Here is a 24,770-nt window from a genome sequence, read left to right on the forward strand (position 1 = left end):
GATGTGGTGAGGGCATGGGTCAGTTGGGGATCCTGAGTGGATGGAGTTCATCAGGCGGATGGTGTCCTCAGTGGAGATTGGGTTCCAGTCATTAAGGATGTTCAAGGGGGGTGAAGGTCCTGCAGAAGGTTGGGTGGGTTGGTCTCCGGGTCGGTTGTCGAAGCTGTTGTGGATGTCTGCGATTTTGTTGTGGAAGAATGAAGCTAGGGAGTCGCAGAGTGCTTGAGAGGGGGTGATGTCGTTGGAGTTGGCTGATGGGTTGGTAAATTCTTTGACAATGTTGAATAATTCCTTGCTGTTGTGGGCGTTGTTATCTAGTCGGTCATTGAATGCGGCTTTCTTGGCAGATCGGATTAGTTGGTGGTGTATGCGGGTGGCATTTTTGAAGGCGTCCCTGGTGCTGGTGTTTGGGTCTTTTTTCCAGGCCTTCTTGAGGGAGCGACAGAGTTTCTTGGATTTCTTAAGATCATCGTTGAACCAGGAGGCGTTTTTGCTGCCTAGTTTGATTTGACGTTTTTTCAACGGTGCTAGGATGTCGGCGCTGTTGGATAGCCATTGGGTGAGGTTAATGGCTGCTTGGTCGGGGTTTGAGGAGTGGGCGGGGGGGTTTAGAAGAAGCGATGAGGAGATCTGGTCGATGGTGATTTTGTTCCAGTTTCTTCGCAGAGTGGGTTGAGGATGGTTGTGGATTGTGGTCTTATTGTAGATAAAGTGAACGCAGCTGTGGTCCGTCCAATGAAGAGCTGTGGTGTGACTGAATGAGACATGTTTGCTGGAGGTGAAGATAGGGTCGAGTGTGTGACCTGCAATGTGGGTGGGGGTAGTGACAAGTTGTTTGAGTCCGAGGTTGGCGAGATTGTCCAGAAGGGTGGTGGCGCTGCTGTCATTGCTCTCTTATTCAAAATGACAATCTTCTCCAAAGCTTTTCTGTATATCTCAAGTTTCGGAGTTGTCCAAATGCATACCCAATGTGTTACGTTTTAATGGGATCACATAGTAAATACTTCACATCAAAGTGGTTTAAGAGGTGTAGTTACTGGGAGGTTGAAACGAACCCTAATAAATGTATTTCCTGCTACATTGAGCAAGGACACATATGCCCATCCCCATATCTCTACACCATAAGCTGCCTCTGACAAAGCTGTGGCCCTGTATACCTCCAGAGCTGGGGTTACTGCTCCACTGGAGGTGGCCTTTTATTTCTCTCCTATGATAATCACCCTTTGAACTACCATCGTTCTGCTTATCCTTAGATGTGGTGCCCAGGACATGTTGTCGGATAATCTTACACCCACATAGTCAAAACACTCTACTTGATCCAGGGGTGCCTCCTCTCCTCATTTTACCTCTAAAGAAGCTGTGGGGATTATGTGCCATAAACTTTGTCAGCTTGAGTGCTTCTGCTAGTAGTAGATTTGCCTCTTGTAAACAAAGTACTTGTGCACCTTGTCTGTCTAAATATGCCCCACATTTAAACTCTTGGAGTAGTGCTTAAGATCCCTAACAGTCCATGTTAAGAGTGTCCTCTTCCATTAGCTGTATGTCAATGGGTGTGTCTGGCCTTTGTCTCTCCCCTCACCAACCCCCAGTGCCATGTCGTCATCCGTGTGTTCACACCCAATAAACAGTAAGGAAATGGAAGTGCTGCATGGGGCGCCCAAGGGTGTCCAAGCCTTTGCTTGGGATTCGAGTGGTGGGAGCTTGGTTATGGTCTGCAAGTTTTGGTACGCCCAATAATTGAAAAGGTGTGCACAAGACAAACAGTGTGAACTGAGAAAATGAACTGTGCAAAACACGTCAACTAGTGTTAGGCAACAATACCTAGCAGTTGGGAAACAGTTATGCATACCCTGGCCTTACCTTTGTAGTGTGCTTGGGAGCTCCACACAAGGCCCCAATGCAGGTCACAGGTCCTCTTCTTATTTGGGTGAGGAAGTGGCAGTGAAAGTTTGTATGCCCCTAAACTTGTCCCAGCTGTAGATAGGGGTTCACTCAATGTTCATAATGTCTTGTGCTTCGAGATTCATGGTTTCATCATAGTTTTGTGAGGCGGGAGGCTATCCAGCATCTTCGACATAGTGCTTCATGGCCCTCGAGGGCGCTGCGTTACTCCTTCCCTGTCATTCCTGGACTGATTCTGTAAAGTATGTCTTACCCTCATATAGGATCTTCAATGTATCTGAGTAGAACATCATGTCTTAGTGCATTCTTTGAAACATCGCTTTACCGCCTCTCGTGACCGCCCAGATTCATGCCCTTACATAGGTACAATTCACATTGCCCTAAAATAAACATAAACATAGAAATCATACCCATATTTAGACATAGCCCATGCAGTTCAAATACAGGCATGGCTACTTACACTAGTTCCAAAATGCCACAACCATTTCTTGGAAAACTCTGCTTCAGCAGTCAGTGACATCCCCTTTCTTGAATATTGATTTGTCCTAGAAATCATGGAGTTTTCAAAGAACTGCCATTCCCTTGGGGTTCTTTGGTGATGTTATTATGTCCGACTTTATGTCAAACTAGGCACCTTCAAGGTATAAATATGCCTTCACTTGCTCGAGCAACCACACAGTGGTTTGGAGCAGTTCGACTATCTACTTGCCCGACACAGTTCGCTACAGCAAGTGCCGAAGGAAGCCCACCCTCCAGCTGACGCGCTGACAGAACCTGCTCTTTCTCTCGCTGAGAATCCAGCTCCAGTGTTTCCAAGCTCCCCTCGCTGGGAGTTGGGAAATCGAGTCCCGAGACAGAGATACCAGAACTCCTTCGTTCTAAAACCAAGGTACGGAGATGATCAGACCCTAAGAGAAATCTTGGTTAGATTCTTTGCAAAGAAAAACTAAACTTACGCTACACCTCACTTACTACTTCCCTCGTACTAGACTTATGTTAGGTACACTGGGGTAGGCGTATTTTAGAAGCACCAGTTGAGTACTTTTAGCTTTTGCTATTTATGTATGTATTTATCTATGGTTTAGAAATCATATAATGCTTTTACAGTATTCTTTTATAATACTCTTCTTACTGTACACATTATACATTGCAACCAGTATTATGATTGTAGCAGTTTACTTTACTTGCATGAGGAAGAAGACTGTTCAATAAACCCTTTTATTGAAGACGCCCGTCTCTATTTCTCTGCACCTCTGATGCAACGAAGCATGCACGATTGACTGAGTAAAATATCTATCTATTGTTTTTACGACTCTGAAGATACGTATATTCTTGGGGAAACAAAGTTGCCATGTTTATGCGGTTGTCAGAAACTAATCCCTTCTTGTTTATTCGAGAAAGTTTCTAGTGACCTCTGAGCTACCTGGCACTCACAATTAAGTCTAATATATTCGATAGAGACCCAGTCGACCTCAGTCCTACGTCACATCTATAGGATATATTATTCCAATACGCAGAGTCTATTGGGAATATAGGAACTACACTACATGGCGCCCAACGTTTGGTAAGGCACTAATTTAATGCTAGATACTAGAGTAACTCAGTTGTGCTTTTCACAGAGACCCCTTTTCCCCTAAAAATACTCCAATAGACGTCTGGAGTGGGTGAAAGGATAAAAATATCCACCATAACGGAGTAGGACGAAAATCCTATGTATTAGTTTTTGGTTTGATTCAACGTTGAAGGATACAGTGTTCCAAAATATTGTGCACCTTGTCTTTGTTTCCTTGAAACTTGCTCTGCAAACTTTCAGTCAACAAAATGTCGGATAGCGACACCAAGAACGGTAGACCTACAAGAGGCAACAACGCAACCGGTGGAGCTGCAGCAACTGCAAACCAACCGGGTTTAGACGTTACAGGTTTTCAAGAAACCGACCCGGATGCTATAATCATCCCGGAAAGCCATCGCTATAAAGCTTTTAACAAATGGCCTATCATCGAGAGGTTGTAGGGTAATTTTGTCATAGAGGCACATAAATATCAGCAGACAGAGGTATTCTATTCATGAATAATCTTCCCTGAAGCAAATGCAGCATCGCATGTGTTTCACTTCTACAAAGTAGAGAATACGTTCCTTTCGAGGACATTGGAAGTCTACTAACTTACCAATAGCATCAACTCTGGTTTAAAGGCGCCCTACAACATCAAAATCACATTACCAGGCTCGGTCTACTAGGTAGACCAGGAGCAACATGGCCGGTACTAGCCAGCTATACACCACATCCTGCCTTTGAAGAAATGACAGGTGCAGAACTATTAGTTCAACTAATTGAAATACATAGACAATTGGTTCAATATGTCATGCAGACTCTAACAGTCCAACCTCCTATAAGGATTCCACAACAAACCCCTCACCAGGGGAATACAAATAAAATTACACCACAGACTATACAATCAGTCATTAGAAAATTGCCCGCAAAAAGGGAAGAAATTCCATTCTGGATAGCTCAAAAAATTACTCAAATCGAGGCAGTATTTCCTGATAGTACACCTCATGAAAAACACAGGAATCTAACAATCTGTTTACCAATGGGGATCGTACCACACCTGGAGGACTGCGACACTTGGGTTACAGTCTTTGCTGCAATCTACAAAAAAACACATGGTGTTCCGTTTATGGCGGTCATACCAGACGTCCTGAAACAAATTCAAAATTAATACGGGGCAGAGCCTGCTTTAAATCTAGGTATGAAATTACTGAAGGATTTCAAACAGGTCTCAGCTATAATATTAGCTAATATTAAAGGTGAAGTAGCATCCGTGGCGATCCGCCGAGAAATTGATATATCTGAGCAACCGTACGAACTGGTCAGAATAATTGAAAAATCCTATGAATAACTAAGGTAGAGATAGTTTGGGTGGGAAACCAGTTAAGCCCCAACTAAAGAAAATCCTGAAAAGGTCTTTATTAAAAACACTCTCACTACTCCTAAAAAGAAGTGGGACAATACTAAACAAACTTCTAATGAGAAGCGTTCTCAGTCCTGAGGAAGGTCTCCTCAAAAGGAACCCTCGGAAAAGAGGTGTAACCTCAGGAACAGGGATAATTTGAGAAAACCTGATAGATAGCAAGATACTGATACACGTTCCTCTCGTACCTTTCAGACTTCCTCACCGAAATCGGAAAAGAGAGGACGGTCGGAACACAAAATAGAACGCATGAAGTCTAAAGACGATCAACACGTTCCAAAAAATAAGAAAGCTCAATTCACCAAAAAGAAGGTAGCAGGTCTAAAAATCAGACATGCTGAGGATCTTGAGGAGACAACTCAAGAACGGGGAGTGGGCCCAGACAATGCTGGACAGCGCAGAAGAAGTCACCATAGCTCGCAAGATCTTGAAGGATCATCTGGAGACAGTGGACTTGAATAATTACATTCAAGTGGAAACTGCCGAAACCAGGGTTAGTGTACCCCATAAGTTATATGAAGTAACGCTCCGGATGGAGGGGGACATAACTCGGAAAATAAAAGCACTCTTTTTGGAGAAGGTCTTCAAGGGTTATGACATTCTTCTAGCGGAAAAAGACTGGCCACCAAAATCAAGGAGTGCCCACATGGCGAATACATCATTATTGAACACCCGGACACTGCTGTGTTTTGTGTTCGACCTTGCACAAGTACAATTGTTTACTTTAGTTCTTTCTTATTGTATTCATGTGTATTTCTACTCTGTTCAATGTTTAAAAAGTGATGTAAACACTGCGTCAATTGTTCCTTCACCACCAGTATTTATCACAAGCATATAAATGGAATAACATAAGTAAGATAACAAAAAGCCTTTATACCAGTTCATAAATCATTTACTGATGATTTTTCAAAAGTGCTTCGTTTTAGCATATCTACATGCATATTCACAATTTGAATTCATTGCAAATACTGTTCATTTTCTCTTATCTCACACCCAACTAATATAGATGTAACACATATATCTTATATATTGCGACGACTCCCAATGCATTTCGATGCCTCAGCATCTTCGTCAGGGGACACGCTCTATCAAAAAAACATTTTTTCATGAGATCAGACCATATTACATATACATGTTTATCATTTGCTTCTTCACATTTTTTTAACTTTATACTCCACGTGATAAGCGAAGATATCCCAAATATGATCATGCAATTATACTTCAAAATATCCAGGATAACCAGTACACCAGTTGGATGAAAGAGAGGGGGGGACTACAGTCCGTCGTTTGTGTTGAACGGTATTTACGTTCTAGCACGTAAACGCCGGAGTACGGCGTGTTCTCACAGGAGCAGGAAGGAGACAGCTGATTACAGTGGTCCGGAAGGAATACGAGGTAAGAACTAGGACTTTTTAAAATATGGGCCACCTCTGACCACACGATAAGACTGCACAATGTAAACATGTGCAAACAGTAAAGACGGCTTTTTGTTTTTATAGGTTGAGCCCTAAACACAAAACGATTCAGGTTGTGTGGACAAAGAGATTAAGTAAGTGATCAACGCGTGAGACGTATATATTTGTTTGGAATAGCGTTAGCTGAGTCTCGCACTTTTAACCACATTTATAATGGTCTGGTTGGCTTATAGACACTTTTGTGACGAAGAAGGATTTCATCGAGAGTCAGTACACCCGCTTGGAGGGTATGTTTACCGTTTTTCTTTCAGTCGTTTTGTATCATTCTTTGGTAACAGTTCACGCATGCACACGTTGGAAGCACAATACCAATCTTAATGGCATGTATAGGGTCACACCACAAAATAGTAGCATAGGAACACCAACTGGTGTACTGGTTATCCTGGATATTTTGAAGTATAATTGCATGATCATATTTGGGATATGTTCGCTTATCACGTGGAGTATAAAGTTAAAAAAATGTGAAGAAGCAAATGATAAACATGTATATGTAATATGGTCTGATCTCATGAAAAAATGTTTTTTTGATAGAGCGTGTCCCCTGACGAAGATGCTGAGGCATCAAAATTCATTGGGAGTCGTCGCAATATATAAGATATATGTGTTACATCTATATTAGTTGGGTGTGAGATAAGAGAAAATGAACAGTATTTGCAATGAATTCAAATTGTGAATATGCATGTAGATATGCTAAAACGAAGCACTTTTGAAAAATCATCCGTAAATGATTTATGAACTGGTATAAAGGCTTTTTTGTTATCTTACTTATGTTATTCCATTTATATGCTTGTGATAAATACTGGTGGTGAAGGAACAATTGACGCAGTGTTTACATCACTTTTTAAACGTTGAACAGAGTAGAAATACACATGAATACAATAAGAAAGAACTAAAGTAAACACTTGCACTTGTGCAAGGTCGAACAGTGCATTCCTGCACAAGACACAGCAGTGTCCGGGTGTTCAGTTATGCATGAACCTGACAGGGGTTAGTCAGGTGGCAGGTCTGCACCGATTTGTTAAAAGAGAGCACTAAGTTTAAAAAAAGAAAAAATAAAGGGGTGTGCAGGCTACATTCACATTTTGTTGAATACATCATTATGCCAGCCTTCTCCAATCATATTCCAATTCACTTAAAAAACACCTATACCAGAAAATGGGCAGTAGCCCAGGCTCCAGCATTATATAAAAATCATGCAGGATGGGATGAGGATTCCCCTCATCATAAAATCCAGTTAAATACTCAACCAACTGCACACAGGCAGTATCCAGTTAAACGAGAAGCTAAAAAACAAGCCAGGGAGATATTGGATCAACTTGAATACCAAGGGTTGATTGAAACATGCACCTTGTCAATGAACAATCCTTTGTTTCCTGTCTCCAAACCAGACAATACATATCATCTATTTTTGAACTACAGACATTTATACTCTTGTTGCAAAACCTTCGCAGTACAAAACGCACACAGTGCAGCACTGATGAATAACATCGTGCGCAAAAAATATAAAACAACATTAGATATTCCGAACGTTATTTTCTGTCAAAATATCGCACCTGAAAACAGGTTTCTCAATCATGGGGACACAGCGTCACTTCTGTCGTCTCCCCCCAGGGATTCAAGAATAGTCCGGGGTTATTTGCAACCAGAGTAACAGAGTTATTACAAGCGTATGATGATGAGGCATTATCTTATGTCGATGACATCTATCTAACCGACGATGACTTGGACAGGCACTTGAACAGAGTGAATACCATTATACTTGGATTCGCCTCTGAAGGGTATAAATTCAACTTTAAGAAATCAAGAATTGCCCACCTCAACGTCCTATTCTTAGGATACGAATTATCAAGTGAAGGCAAAAACCTGGCAGGGAACTTTTTAGAAAAGTGTGTGCTGCTCCAACAACGCTGAAAAACGTAGTCAATTCTAGGTTTCCTGAATTTCGGAAGAACATACATTCTGAATTACGCAGAAAGGGTTAAACCTCTCTACGAATTAATCAAACCTGAATTCAAAACAAAAAATTGGCCTAAAGACACACAGAAATGTTGTGTTCAGTGCAAACAGACATGTTAGTAAACACATTTATAGACACTCGTAAACGTACGCAACCTTGTAATCGGAATAATCCCAGGAAAATGCGGATTCATGTACTTAACCTTTAATGAAGGTGAAAAAGTACTAATTGCTTACAAATCACACTTGTACACACAAGCTAAAATGAAATTCACTTCAAAAGAAAAAATTCTGACAGCGGTTCAAACTGCAGTAGCAAAAGAGAGCTCTCGCACAGGGAAAACGCATAATGGTCGTTACTGCTGTACCTGCCTTAGAGGCAGTGACAGAAGCAAGCATTCCAAATGCTAAGGCTTTACATCGAAGATGGATACAATGGGTTAACTCTCTTGCTGCAACAGACGTTGAATAGTTTTTGACCCTTATTTGAAAACAGAAGAATTTCTACAATACAAATAAGAATGTCCTCTGCCCACTGAGATTCTGCCTGTAGAACAGTACGAATGTATAATTTATACAGACGGATCAGCCCAACCCGCAATTGGGGGTAAACAAGCTTATAGTGCTGCGTGCGCGATTACAGGTTGTTGGCGCGGTGGTAAATTCCGACCTATGGTTACAAAAACTCAATCTCTAGGAGATTGTACAGCTCAGCGAGCTGAACTTCAGGCTTTCAAGATGGCGCTCAAAAATAAAGATCGCGAATTCCCCACACTCATAGTGTGCGATTCGTATTGAGTTAAAAGGACCTTACAGTGGAACCTTCTTAGACACAGCACCTAACAATAAGTGACCCAAGTTTGATAAATCATACACCCAATATTTGAGGATGGGTGAGTGTGCACACTGAAGAGCACCCACTGTAACAATGCTAGTTCCCAATGGAACCTAGTAGATCAATTACCACAGCACAGGTGCACCACAATTTTTAAACATTCAGTTCACAAGTTTCAATAAGTCACAAATAGTGTGGTTCCTCATTTTTATTTATTTCAATTCAAGGGAAATGAAGCACCATACAGTCATACAGCCGTCGCGTTTCCTCACATACAAACGGGACTTCTTCAGGGCTTATATAAGTATCTCGATGTTCCAAGCGAAGGTAATAGATGTTGGCTTGGACAAAGTGGCGCCGCAGAGCGAGTAACAGATGATCAAATGGAGTTAAAGTCAGAGCTTCCAAATGGGTATATCTGGTCAATATAGTTGTAGTTTCACTGATGGATAAGAACGGTCCTGGGCCTCAATGACACATATGACAGGACTTCGATCTAACCGTAAATCTATGCAGTTGTAAACTTCAAAAGCACATCCTCTGTGATTGAATATGATGGATAAAGTACCCCAATCGGTATTTGATAAAACTGAGCAGTCCAATGACTTTCAGCAGTATCCACAGTGCTTCCTCCGGCTCTGAGGTGCGATTCGTATTACTGCGTTCAATCTTACAATGAGTCAGGGGTGGGGAATTCCTATCTCCCGACGCCCGAGACATCTAGATTTCTTAGGAGGGCAAGAGGTTTTAATCTGCATTTTGTCCAAAGGACAAGTAGACAGTTTTATGGTAATATGATACACAGCTGTTCAACCCTGTAGGTCACAGCCAGTAAATAAGTTGCTCTGAGCAGTTTATTGGCAGTGAAAGGGTCAATGCAAAAGCTGGGGCCTGCACTTTAATTTCCCCAGAGCAGAAAAACAAAATGATAAAGCAGAGCTCAAAGTTGGAGCTAGCTCATAAGCTCGTGTGGCTTCCAGGCCCTCCCCTTGGTTTTTTTATTTTCTTCAAGCATGAGACACACATCAAGCTTCTGCAGCTCCAGTACACTCGCAGCAATGGCATGTAAGAGGCTGCTTTTTCTGCCTCTTGGCCCCTTGCTCTGACTTGAACTGTATGACCCCTGCCTTGTAATCTCTCCTCCACTCCTGGGCCTCATAGGGCTCCAATATGCCTGCTCATCTTCATCTCACTTTGATTTCCCTTCTCATGCACTCCCTCCTTTGCACTTTGCGCTTCCTGAACACCTGGTGCCTGAACCTACTAACCCCATCCCCACCCTCCGCCGCCCTCTCTGACATCCCTGACCTGCTCCCCTTGGCCTCGCATATCTTACATCATCGAGGGTTTACATTAAAGCTCATTAGTTTCCCCATGGGCTTTCATGCAGACCTACGGCCACCCCCAATTCTGTCCTTGCACTAGGCCTCTCATCTCACTTTGTGCCTGCACCAGTGGCTTTGTGAACACTCCGCTTTAGCAACTACAGCAGCTGTAGAGTTTTTGATGGGCCTCAAAGGGTGGATGAATAGATGCATGGATGAATAGTGAAAGGGTGAATGGATAGATGCATGTATGAATAAGTGAAAGGGTGGATGTATAAATGCATGGATCAATACGTGCAACAGTGGATGATAGATGCCTAAATTAATGAGTGAAAGGGTGAATGGATAGATGCATGGATGAATGAGTGGAGTGAAAGGGTGGATGTTTAGATGCGTAAATGAATGAGTGAAATGGTGGATGGATAGGTGCATGGATGAATGAGTGGATGGATAGATGCATGTATGAATAAGTGAAATGGTGGATGTATAGATGCATGGATGAATACGTACAAGAGTGGATGATAGATGCATGCATTAATGAGTGAAAGGGTGACTGGATAGATGCATGGATGAATGAGTGAAAGGCCGGATGGATAGATATATGAATGAGTGAAGTGAAACAGTAGATGCATGGATGAATGAGTGGATGGATGTAAGGATGGATGTGTGAAAGAATGGTAGGATAAGTGCAAGGGTGAATGAAGGGATGGGTGAGTGGATGGATAGGTTGAAAGTGGATTGATGAGTGAAAGGATGGACGGCTTACTGAAAGGGTGGATTAATGGGTGAGAGAGTAGATGAATAGATGGCTGAGTGGGTGGGGATGGATGGATTGGTGGGTGGGTGGGTGGGTGGGTGGCTGTGTGGATGGGTTGATGGGTGGAAAGGTGAGTGTAAAGGTGGATGGAGGGATTAGTGAAAGGGCGGATGGATATATGAGCGAAACGGAAGATGGACGGGTGAAAGGGTGGATGGACGAGCGAAAGCATTAATGGAGGAAGGGAAAGGGTCGTGGATAGATGAGTGAAAAGGAGGGTGGATGGATGAGTGAAAGGATGGATAGAGGGATGACTGAAACGGTGGATGAAAAGGAGGATTTGTGGGGTGAAAGGATGGATAGATGAGCAAAAGGATGGATGAGTGAAAGGAAGGTGGGATGGATCAGTTGGATCGATAGGTTTGGAGATGGCAGGGTAGGTTTGAACAGGGGCTTCGTGAACGCCCCGCTTTAGCAGCTACAGTAGAGGGGGAGCTCTTGATGGGCCCCTTGTGTCTGCAGCTCGGCAGGCAAAGATTTGTAATTAATGTGAAAGGATGAATGGATGTGTGGGTGAAAGGATGAGTGAGTGGAAGTGTGGCTGGCTAGATGGATGAAAGGATGAATGAATGAGTGACCGGGATGGTGGATGGACAAAGATGTTATAATGAAGGAAAGGGTGAATGAGTGGATGGGTTACAGGGTGTAAGGATTAGAGAGCGAAAGGATGGATGAGCGTAAAGGATAAATGGATGGATGAGTGGAAGGATGGATTGATGGATGGGTCGAAGAGTGGGTGGGAGGATGAGTGAAAGGGAGGGTGGATAGATGAGTGAAAGGAAGCGTGTATGGATGAGCGAAAGGATGGATGGATGGTTGAAATGGATAGGTTTGGAGATGGATGGGTAGGTTTGAATATGGATGAGTGGATGGACTGATGGATGAACAGATGGACGAACAGATTGGTGAAAGGCTAATGGATAAAAGAATGAATGGGTGCCAATGTAAAGGTGAAATGCTAGATATCAGTGGGTGAAAGGATGAATGGATAGATGCTTAGATGGAAGAGACAGAGCTAGTCTGTTGAGGATTCCAATAACTTTTTTCGCTTGCTTGGTGTCATAAGAACTTTAGATGAACGTGGGGGGTATTTTAATTATCTGGTACTCACTTGGTCTACACTATGCTCCTTTCTCTACCTTGGGATTATTAGGTAGGCGTGGTGCTGTATGCCAGCGCGTTCTTACTAGACCTCTAGTATTTGGTCTCAAAGGCTACATTGCCAAAAAAATTCCTGGCACTGAATAAAACTACTTTGTAAAAGAGAAGAATGCTGTGACACACAATGAAGCCAGCTCACAGATAGGAAGAGATAGCATTTTATTAAAAACAAAAGGTCTTGGTTAACTCAGGTTTAACTAGGGGCTCAAATGTTAAAGTCACAAAAGTGCACCCATGATATATGTCCTTGTATTAATGCAGATTTATTTTTTTCATGAATTCACATGAATTTCCTTAAGTAGGCCAGAAACCGTAGTCATAGAAAACATTTGTGAATTGCATCTTAGCATGAGCAAATATGAATATGCCCCAGCGGAAATCTGTTGAGTGTTTACAAGTTCACTTTTTCTCCAACCACATTTTTCCCAGCCCTGGAAGAAACTTTACTTCTGCCATTGTCAGGGGTAAATTGCCAACCTTTCTCAGTATGGGAAAAAATTAGAGAAGAGCTGGTGAAAAACTCCAAAATTCAAATCCTTCTATAGTATTAGCCTGACATAACCAGAGAGGCTATTATCAGAGCTCTTCTATAAAGAGATTGCAGTCATTATTTGACGGCACACTACATGGCACCAAAGGGACAAGTGGATTTCGTTACAGGACATGTAGATTTATGAAGCTACTTGTCCCATGGACAAGTACATATTTAATTAAATTCCACACCCCTGTGAGTACTTGCAGAACTGGGTTCAAAATGGTTTCAAAGATGCTAAAGGTGGCACAATCAAGCATAAGTTGCTTTGGGAACAAGTAGTTCATTACAGAAAGAACTACAAAAGAGTCACGTGATCCATACACTGAGTCATCAGCGTGATGGCGTTCACGTTGCAGGGAATTCATTGGCTGATGAAGCCGCGAAGGCAGCTGTGCAAACGGCTTCCGTAGCTGCAATCACTTGTTCCAAAACAAAAATAGACGGCAAAATAATGCTAGCTGTCAATGCGACATGCAAAGGCAGCAGTGCAGCGTTATCTCAAAACTATCCACTCGAAAATTCATACATAATTGATGCAAACTCCGTTCCTTTTGCTCAAATTCCTGGAGAGGGGGATAGGGTAATTCCAAACAGGAGGCGGAGAGGTGCTTTGATTCAAGAAGCACATATGGGAGAGGGTCTGATACATCAAGGGATCTCTAAATCTATACTAGAATTGAAAGAGACATACTGGTGGCCAGGAATGAATGCCCACATTCACGAATTTGTAATGAATTGCCCTTACTGCAACTGAGATCTCAGCAGAGAAAGCCGCCAGATACCCGACTACAGTGTATCCAGCCCAGTACAGGCACCATTGTTAGACAGCATTAGACTTTCTAAACGCAGACGTCACTATGGACAAGTGTGGTCCCACAACTATTATGACTGATTCGTTTGGATGTGGCCTCAGTGCTCGGCTGATGCCCGAACTCTTATAAAAGATTTGCGAGTCTTTATCGGCACATTCGCAGTCAGCACGCTACATTCTGACCAGGGTCCCGCGTTTAGCTCCAAAGCTTACAAAGAAACCATGACCAGCATGGGCGTTGCATTGTGGTATTCGAGTCCATTCCATCCTGAGGGGAATTCTGTAGTGGAAAGAAAAAACCAGGACATGAAGCAATCTATAACAGCTTGGGTATTAGGTTTGAGTGACTGGTTGGTCAAACATCTAATAAGTGTCCAACGTAGTTTAAATAATCTGCCAAGAAATTCTCTGGGTGGAATCACTCCATATGAAACCCTTTTTGGTACTAGAATGCTTATCCAGGATCTCGATCGTCACACTTCAGTGGTAGAACAAAAACCCTTTGATATCAAAGACCGTTTGGCTGTTTTGCAGGACTTAAATGAAACAAGGAGAAGTCTAAGCAACACATTACAGAAGCCAACGACCACTGAAGAAAAACCACCTGTCCCAGCAAGGCCTACCTGGATTCCAAAGATTGGGGATCTAGTCAGAGAAAAGATCTCAGATAAGAAGGAATTTGGGCCCTCTTACAGAAAACCAGTAACTGTGCTAGCAATCCACGGATCAAGAACAGTGTTACTGCCGCCCCTTGCTGAAAGAATGGAGAAAAGGATCGTATCCATCAACCTTGTAAAACCACATCATGTGGCCGATAATAAGTAGTAGGCCCAGTGGACTCCATAGATGTAGCAGACAATCAAATCTTGCTACTGTCCAAGAGGTTCAAATTGAGAGACTCATCACATTTGAAGACAGAATAAAGGACTATGCAACAAAACCATGGAACGTGTGCCTCATGAGACCCAAATAACAATTCGTCAAGACACTCCTGTCTACAATGATGTAGCATCTGACTATACTAATATGACAAAGGATCCAGTATTTCCAGTGATTTCAAAGAATCCTGATGCAATACCAACTATTGATAGAACTGCCTCTGGCTATTTCATTAACTTGGATACGTTTTCCGAGGATCCCAGTGAGCCTGAAATGACTCCAGAAAATTAAACTTTTAAAGAACAAGTAACAGAACTTTTTCAGCAACTTGAAAAAACTTACCTGGTTTCACCATGGGTTGAACTTTGGATTGTGCTAGGCGTACATTTCCTCCTACTTTGGCTAATTCTTGTATTAAGTTTGGGAATGCTGATAAATGGAAGATATAGTAAAATGGGCACAGCAAGTAAGAGCTTCAACTTGCTCCTGAAGCCACACAAATCATCTCATCATGAACAAAGAGACTTGACATCAGTGAACATCACAGCCGTTCCTATACCTGGAGGTATAGCATGGGACAGAACTGATTATGACATCTTTGGCCCTGCAGAGCTGTTGAAGATTCCACATCAATTCAAGGTTTCCTTGAGTGACTTTTTCACCCAGCACATTTTCTGATGATTGGGACTTTGAGACTGTTAATAATATGATGTCAGACTTAGAGATGTCTGCAAAATTTACAAAACATGAATACTTAGAAGGTTCATCAGATTATGAACAAATGCATTGTTTTAATCATTATGGTCATCATTATTTGCACAAATCTGCGAACCTTAGAAATGTTTATACTTTCAATCAATGGGAACATTGTCCAACACCACCAAATGTTTCTCAAAAAGATTCTATGAAACATGTCCATACTTCTCAGGTTTTAATACCACAGATCCTGAAACATTTTACTTTAAACATGGTAATAAGACCGGAATGAAAAGTATGTTGACTAATACTAAGCAAATTTATTCTGCTGCCTTTTATGCCCAGCTTTCCTCATTAGGTTTTGACTTTTGGAAAGACAACATTGAGACAAAAACTGTCTGGGGCTCAAAAGACTGGCAGGTGCAGGGAATAGAAGCTTTATTTAGAGGCTGCATAACCCTGAACAAATAATGTTTTTGAACGACACTGTGCAACAGACATCCTGCCTTGGCCTAGCCAAGATAAAAGATTTGAACAAACTGTCCATACCTGCACCTACAGCTGATAGTAGAAACACTTCAGAGGGAGGGGTCGACGTAAAAACTATTTTACTAAAAAACAGAACTGATCCTGGTTGGAAAAAATGGTTAATCTGGCCCACGGACACGAATAACTGTCAAAATAGATTCCTGAACAAGACATAAGGGTTTACATTAACTAGGCCAGATCTAAGATATGTCCAGAGACAACACCCCCGGATAGTAACAGCATACAGTGTAGGAAAACTGTGCTTTGAGTGGTTACAAAAATCTACACTTAGAGGTTAAGCAACACGTATCTTTACTTAAAGATGGCGTTGACTTAAGGGACTTCTTACAAGGTCCTGCAAAACGACGTCATAAACGTTTTATATACGCAGGTATATATGCCATTTATAATGAAGCTTGGAAAGTGACACAGGCAGAGAATGCAGAAAGAATATGAGAAATTGATCGTATTAATTTAGAGAAAGCACTCTCTGTAGTTGACAATGGGTTAACAACTGTCAACCAGAATTTATTCTTTGGACAGCATTTTATCCTCTGCCATAGACATAATGGAACAGGACTTGCTCATGCTATAGCATGGATAGTCACATTTACGTTCTATAATGCTTTTAGGGTGGACGTTGCAAAATCTTCGTTCAAGATATGTGCCATGGCGTCTAATCAACACCACGTCATTGTTTTCTGTATTTAACCTTACAGATAAACAAATCACTTCGGCACAGACTGGAACAGACTATACGGTGCTGAGCATTAAGAAACTGGAGAGATTACCGTGAACTGTTTCAGAAAAACCTGCAACAGAATGGCTTATACATGGGATTATCACTCTGCCTGTCACAATTTTCAATACTGTTTGAAACACATACCAGTTGCCGTGTATGAAAGGTTGGATAAGGAATACATCAAGTCAACCTGGGAATTACCATACACACACAGATGTTGTTGTGGGGGAAAAGAGGTATTTCTTAGTGGTTCAAATTGCAACAGCGCACTAAGCGGTACACTTTTATGTCAGGGTATTAACTTACACGGAGCCTGTGATGGTTCCCCGACTAACTTATCCTGCCACCTGCAATGTTCTCCAGCTGCAGTGATAGATCCAATTTTTAGGCAGCTTTCTAATGGAAGCTACATTATGTTGAATGATCACAGCTGTTGTGGAATGTTGCCAGGAATAGCCTATCTCGTAACTGTGTCAGCCATGGTCACTTGTATGCAAGTATTGTTTCTTAAAGCTAAGACTGACGTGGAGTCGCGGTTATGGCCTTCACTGAACATCTCTTCTATACGAATTGATACTTTAAGCAGAATGAAAGCAATTCTTTTACAAAAAACTGTGCCACTGACCTCGTCCAGAGAGACGTAGGAACTGCAAGTTGCACGGTCTTCTGCAGAGATACATGCACCTTTATCCACAAACTGCCCTATACATTTCGTAGAAATGTTAGGTCGTATCTTAAACATGTCTGATACCAGTGGTATTGTACATGTATTTAAGACAGTTTTTTCGCGGCTGTTGGCACCATTTGAAGCAGTTTTGGTATATTTCCAAACTTCGTGCACTCTGTGTTTGGCAGACTGCCTCTCGTTCTGGAACACGCAGCAGAAATTATTTTTTTATTTTTGCTACTTGTGCTCCGATATGGCAAGCCAATCCACCAACGACGCCCAGATCACTGTGGAGAACTCTCTTCTGGCGATGAGGTGTCATGAGCGCATAATCCAAATTTTGAGCTTGGCTCGTTTAAGAGATCTGAATACCACATGGTTTCTATCATTTAGACCAATCTGGCAAGATTGCATCTTACCTGTTCTACGATGCCTGCTATGTGGAGAAGAATGCGTGCTAGACATCTGTCTGACACCCCCATCAGTCATGCCAATGGAAGTTGATACTTTGCTTGGACCAGTAGCGGCTCATGCACTGTGTTGTCCTTAACGGCTACCAATCCTGATGACTGCATTCATGGAGGTCTCACCAACACAAACTTCTGGCGGTGAGATATGAGGAACAACAGGCACACAGGTACAATCTACTGCGAACATTGCTAATACGACTGACGGCGATGCTTCACATCTGTGTACGATTGATCTGCTAAACGAGATAGTCCAACTTTCACCTACAGTAGTAGACTAATTCTTTTCCAGCTTAAAAGATTTGATGTTTTCTCCAAACAATGACATCGACTTTTGATTTGGCACACAGCGTTCTGATGAACTCTGCGTTCGACCTTCACTTTTCAAAACAAAACTTCTAACTTTAGAACTCTATTTTTCAACGATTTGACTTTTTCCAAATTGAACATTTTTTTTTTTGGCACAAAGTAATCTGCTTTAGGTAGAACTATTCTTAGAGAACAAGAATTCTTTGAACACTTCCAAGAGACAATATTTGACCTCGTTCAGAACCAAAACAGTTTTTTTATTCTGTCATGGAATGGTCTCAACCTTTCTTCTGTATTTAAGAGCCATTTCATTAATGTTATTTCATGACTCATTCTGATAAAACATTTTTCCAATGTCACACTACATGCTTTGAATGAAAATATTACATGTAGGTATGTGCCTTGGTCAAATGATTGCTTCCTTTCACTCTCCCTGGTGTCACTTATGCTTGTCCTGCCTATTGTCACACCCTTGCTAGGCATGGGTTTTCCACCCAGGCATTTCAAGAGACATCCTTCACTAGTGGCTGCCTGCATGCTCCAGCTACCCAATTTGTATCCTAATTGTTTCTCCCATGCATAAGAATGGAGTATGTCACATTTGACCAGTTTACATAAAGCCTATGTCCCATATGGGTGCGGCATGTGTTTGAGGATATTTACATTTTCTTTAGGGGCACAGACAGTTTCCTCCTCCTTACTTGGCTCTTTATTCTGTTTGATATCTACATGATATACAGTGCCCAGCGTCACACCTTTTCCTATCCAGTTTTTTCTACTGTTTTTTCATTTTGTTTTATTTTAAACAATCTTTTGGTTGAAGATTTCAAATGAAGATACACTGCTCGCCTCTAAAGTGCATTACGCCAGTAATACATATTACACACACAATAGGAGGCACTGAATCACTGTCTCAGTCCGTCAAGGACCGACCCCCCTAAGGCAGGAGGTCCCTTGGGTCCAGCTCACTGAGATCACATCTTGCACTGAGGCCCAGGATCGCGAGACCCTCTCCCAAAATTTCGGGCAGCCCTTACTGTCGCAGACTTGATTTTCAGCAAGGGAGCTCCATTTCATGTTCATTTTCAATCCTTCAGGTCGGATGTAACCAGGGTCCCCCACAGTTTTTCAAAATACCATTAGGCTGCTATGCTGGTGTCATTAACAACAAGGAGGCATATTTAAGTGTTTGTTTTACAGTTTATTTTAGCTGTGTGTTTAAGGCCAGAACTAAGGGATCTTGCTTAGGGTAAAAAGTCAGCAAAGCTTTAAGGATTGTCCTTTACTTGTTACTCTTTAGTCGATAGCCCATGTGCTCGAGGTTCAAAGCCAACTTCAATGTATTTATTTTCAGGTGTTTCAGAGTTGTTTGAGCCCTGCCGTCAGATGTGTGTAACTAAATACAGGAATCTGCCTGTTTGTCACTTTGACCTTTGGATATGTGGTGGCTGATAAAGCGACCTTTCTGGGGTGTAGTAGGGTACCAGTGTCTGTAAGCAGCACAGAACATCTAGGTCAATAAATGCCTTGTGTAGGGGAGCCAATGGAATGATTTCAGTACCGTAGTTATTTTAGTATAATCTGGCTGCCTGATTATACTGTCTCTGCAGTCTGTGAATTAGGTTCTTTGATGATGTAGGGTGTTTCTCTTTTTTGTATACTTTCATTTTTCTCGTATGTCCAATCCAGATATGACCTTATGGACAATTAGTATGCTAGTAGCTGTGCTGATAAGCCTACAAAGAAGTAAAATCCCCAGTGAGTTAGATAATTTGCCCGAACAAAAAGGCATTCAGATCAAATTTTGAAACTGCTTTTTTCCTCCTAAATTTTTTTTACAGTTGGCTTTGGTGCTGGGCCAGTGGAGGGTGGCTATCAGAAGGATGGGGCATCGTGCCCTGTCGGAGGAGCACTGAGACAGGGGTGTAGTGGAGGGGGCTTTAAAGGAGAAACTTCAAATGAAGTAGAACAGGAGGAATGCCAATCTGGGCGATGACTTGGTCACATGGAGGGCCCTGGCGAAAAGGTTTGTAGCTCCGGCAGACAATCCCTCAATTGGGGGCAACACCGACATTTGGAGTTCCTTTGCCCTCAGAGCATTAGGGCGTGATTGGTAGTGTGTCTTCGCTATTTCACTGCATTGTCACTGGTTGAATGATCCCTATGTATTTGTTGTTCTAAGTATGGGGTTGTCTCCTCAGCTGCTCGCTATGTATTGTGGCTATTGTTGTAAGAGCTGCATTTTTGGTTAACCTGAAACTGATAAAGGTTTACATAATCTCCGTCTAAATTGTGTATTTTATTTGCTCTTGTTACCTTTTTCCTCCTTTTCAAATTAATTTTCACAATTGTATTATTGTATGCAATCTAGAACCCTGGCCAAATACCAATGAATTCATTAAAAGAAAATTTGACCTTAAAGACAAGATATATCTACTTTACTTCAATAAATGCACCCTTTCCTTTCCAGAAAAACAACTAAGCAAAAACCAAGCAGCTGGTGGTGCAGAGAAAGGCGTTTTGGATGCAAATTATCTGCCTTTGCCAGGCAGTGATGATAGGGAAAACAATCCAGACCGTGAGCCATATCTATCTCAAAATGAAGTTAACCCTCCTTCCTCTGTTCCCAAACAAGGACGCAGAGGCAGACCTGCGTCGACTTTGGCTGCTGCACATCCAGAGCAGGATTCGTTAACCTCTAAAGCTAAAGGAAAGAAAAAGGTGTCAAGAAAACGGCATGTTTCAACAAGTAAGCTATTAGTGTATTATTGTTCTCCGTAAGTGTTGTACAGCGTAACCTTCTATAAGGGGGATGCAGTCTAAAGACATGGTAAATCTTCATTTCCTTTTTTCTGTCACATCTCTGGCAACCCAGACTTCCCCATTCTCCGGATACACAGAGTGAGTGAAGGAAGAGATAAAGCAAAATCTTAAGAGCATCCCCCCTAGTTTAGCGATATTGAGTTACCATCTTTGCCACCTCTTCACTTTCTCTGCGCTCCCAATTAATTTGTCACCAGTTCCTTTCATTCCTTGTTTCAAGAGGAAGAATGTGATTTATGAAGCTCCCATCTAAACGCCTCCTGTATGCAAACCAGAGGAAGATTCTGTAGAAGGAGAAGTGGTCCCCAGCAGAACTGAAATAACACATTGTTAGGCCCCAATTCGAGGAAGGTAGAGATTGGGGGGTGGAGATAACTGATTGTCTAATTCATTGCTTTACTTTCCTAAAGCAAAGTGCTTTAATGCATATTTAAAACATATTTGTTCTCACAGAACAGACTACAGATGCAAGTACTTTACTGGTGCTCGGGCTGCTGTGCTTTGTATCCTGGTCTCCCCTAGCCCATTCCAGAGTGACCTTCCTTTGTGTAGCTAGGCAGGCCCCCCTTTTCTGCTTTTCAGCTCGCAAAGGCAAGTATCATGGTTTATTATAGATTATCCCTTTAAATTTTTTGTGCGCCCGGCCCCCAGCCGTCTTCCTGTTATAGTTCTCATCACTCAATCATTGTCATGGCTTGGGCTGGCCAAGATACTTGTGGTATTTAGATCAGCTTCACCGGTGGAGTGTGTGCTTCCTGGGCTTTGTAATTGGTTGTTGGGGTAATTCCTCCTCTCGAGCCTGTCATAAGTAAGGTTGACACCCTGGCTCCTGAGTACATGCAATATGACCATCTAATTCTGCTATATTTCTGTGTATATACTGCAACAGTCAACATGTATCCTTCCACTAGATTTATATGACTTCTTGTAAATGTGATTCTGCATAAGGTTTTTGCAGAGCCGGTTGAGCCAAGAACTTTTTAAGAAAGTTTATTGCTGTGCCTTCTTTAGCGGACCAACGGGAGACTTTGATTTTCTTTATATAAGGTTCATTTGTCTGCTGTTACGTTGATAAAGTGTCATTTGAATGCTTTTTTTACTGTTCTTGTGACCAAAGATTCCCGAAAGGACCGAAGGAGCATGTTTCCCCCCATTTGAAGGCCTTCTATATTCTGGAAAGTTAACATTATCCTATTTAAATTAATGTGTCCTACTTGTAAGCCCATGCATTAATCAAAACTCCCACCATTTATCTGAAGGGTGACATTCCTGGTAGCTATTACATTTTCCAGATTGAGTGGTGAACTTCAGGATCACAGCACTAAAGAACGTTATACTGTTTCCTTACGTCAAAGTACCCTAAATAGTTTACACTTCTTTCCAAACGTGGTAGCTGACTACCTCATAAGTCAGACAGTTTCCTTTTCCAACTTCCTTTCCTGACCGTCCTTTCTGGATGAGATCTTTTCAAAATATAAGATGTTTTTAAAGTGTTCACTGTAGTTTACCATAGGGAGACTCCACAGTCTGGGCGAATATCTCTGCATAGTAAAGTATGGGAAAAATGAAGAAAGTTTATTTAACATGAACATAAATATTAAAACAATTTTTATGTTAATGAAAATGAGTAAACTTCTACAAGAGTGTAAACTTACTCAAAATTGTAAGTTACCTTTGTGAATCACGCCTGGCGTTCGTGAATACTTTGATTGGGTTTAGGGCAACAATGTTTGTCTGCAAACAACCAACACGCCCCTCCTCAAATCCATCATTTTTTGTCATCCATTATTAGGTGGCTCCATCTGCAGATCCGACTCAAGTCCCTATTGGACATTTTCTCTCTACTGTTTCTGTGTTCTGTGGGACGAGGTTGCCTGGACACTGCTGCCTCAGATGCCACCACTGTCCAAAATGTTCTTGCGACTGCCTTCAACAATACTTAAGACATCATCTGCAGCTCTAATTTCATAGCTGCCTCTGGAGCTTTTTTCAAAGAAAACGGAAGGTGCACACGTGCCTCTGGAGCGGTCTCACCCTTGAAAATGAAAGGAAATTCTTAGTGTGACTAGCAAGAAGAGCAAAGCTTTCTTTGAAGACCAGCCTCTTTTCCTAGACCAAGAGTTTTTTGAGCATTCAAGAATGTTTTGATCTTGCTCCAGATGTGCTTGATCTGCTCAGCCTGAATTATAGGTGCGTTAAGGAACACGAAATTCAGAGGGTAGACTCGTACCCTTCTTATATCACACAGGTGCCGGGATTTATTTAAAACTTCAGGACCTTAATTCTTCCTCTGAAGTTGATTGCCTCTGTCCTTGTGCCCCCCGCCCGAGAAAATTTGTTTTACGTGCCTAAGAGTTGCCTTTTCCATCTTATGAGCCCAAATTTAGCATACCAACAAAACTCTTGCTGCTGTGTTCTACCGTTTAATGGAGGTCTACTAGCACTATGGCAAACTGCTTAGGAGAAACTCTTTTGGTGCTGGCAGTTCTCAAACAAAACTCTAAGCTATTGGGCTTGTATTCACTTTTCCAAGTTTTTACATTTTTTGTTATCTCATGCTTCTTCTGAGAGTTTGGTGGTCAAGCCTTTCCAACAAAACTGGGCCACAAGACTTTCGATAGATGACCACCGTACAGTGACTCCAAATGCCTAGACTCCATGTGGCACAAAAACTTACATTGCAGAATACTTTGCACCACCAGTGGTATATACATTGGATGTTGTGTCTATGCCATATGGGATGTGTATAACCAGAGGGAAATGGAGGTACTTAAGAACAGGTCGCCCTCCTAAAGCGTCATATGTTAAAATGAGCCCAAAATCTGGGTTCGGAGACCTGTCTTGTGTTGTGGCTAAACAGAAAATAATATGTTCGAGGCATGTGGGCTGCTGAATTCATATCTGTGCATAGATCGCCGCCTAGTGTTGGGTCCGGATGATTGCACATTGTTGTCCTGGAAGAGTCTTCGAAGTATCACGAGATAGGTGGCTCCTCCCCTGGACTACAGTGCGCATGGGCATCGACTCCATCCCCAGATTGTTTTTTTCCGCCATTGGGTTCGGATGTCTTTGGTTCCCTCTTGTCGGAATCGATAGAAAAACTTTCCTTGAGACCAAAAGGTCTTTAGTCTTACGTCGGTATTGTCTTGCGTTCGGCTTCACAACTTTACTTCGGCTCCGAGCCGAGCTCTGTGCTTCCGCGTGCTCTCGGCGCGGAAGGCCTTGTCGACGCTCCAGACTCATCGACCATCCATCATGGACCGAAGTCCATTCAAAAGATGTCCGGTCTGTAACTCGAAGTACCCGCACATCGATGTCCACCCGGTGTGCAACAAGTGTCTGTCGCCGGACCACGATGAGGCCAAGTGTATGGCCTGTTCAAGATTCAGGTCCAAGAAGACACTCAAGCTCCGTCGAGCTGCGCGCCTGGAGGCCCAGCAATCTGCACCGGCGCCTACGGACATTTTCGATGCTGGGGAGGTCGAGGATGAAGATATCCAGGACGTCTCAGAATCAAACCCCGCGTCGGATGTCGAGGAAGACTACGACGCTGAGGCTGAAGCTTTCGAAAGCGGAGAAGTCGTCGAGGAGGTAGAAGACGACGACGGGACCCTCGGGCCATGGAGGATAGCTCGGACGAGGAGCTTCCTCAGACTGACTCTGGGGCCGTGCCAATCTATAAGGCCCAGGTCGAGGGATCTCCTTCGGGCCTTACCCAAGACCTTGATATGAGTTCCTCGGCCCCGCCTGCAGGCCCGGCTACGGACATTGTTACCTAGTCACTCCCGGTGAAAATGAAACCGAAAGTGAAAGCTACGGTCTTGACGCCAGATACTGCGCAGGTGCAGATATCGAAACCGAAAGTGCGCA

General features: G+C 42.5%; 1 protein-coding gene across 2 annotated transcripts in view; it reads left to right on the plus strand.

Annotated features, from left to right (window-relative positions):
* CENPC (centromere protein C) overlaps nucleotides 1-24,770 on the plus strand; it is a 1,111,772-nt gene that overhangs the window by 494,988 nt on the left and 592,014 nt on the right. For both annotated transcript variants that reach the window (XM_086961919.1, XM_086961921.1), the window contains one exon: nucleotides 20,548-20,826. In XM_086961919.1, coding sequence (XP_086818045.1) covers nucleotides 20,548-20,826 — 279 coding nt within the window. The remainder of the gene's footprint in view (nucleotides 1-20,547; nucleotides 20,827-24,770) is intronic.

The sequence above is a fragment of the Lissotriton vulgaris genome, chromosome 3_1 (assembly GCF_964263255.1).
Source record: "Lissotriton vulgaris chromosome 3_1, aLisVul1.2, whole genome shotgun sequence".
Taxonomy (NCBI): domain Eukaryota; kingdom Metazoa; phylum Chordata; class Amphibia; order Caudata; family Salamandridae; genus Lissotriton; species Lissotriton vulgaris.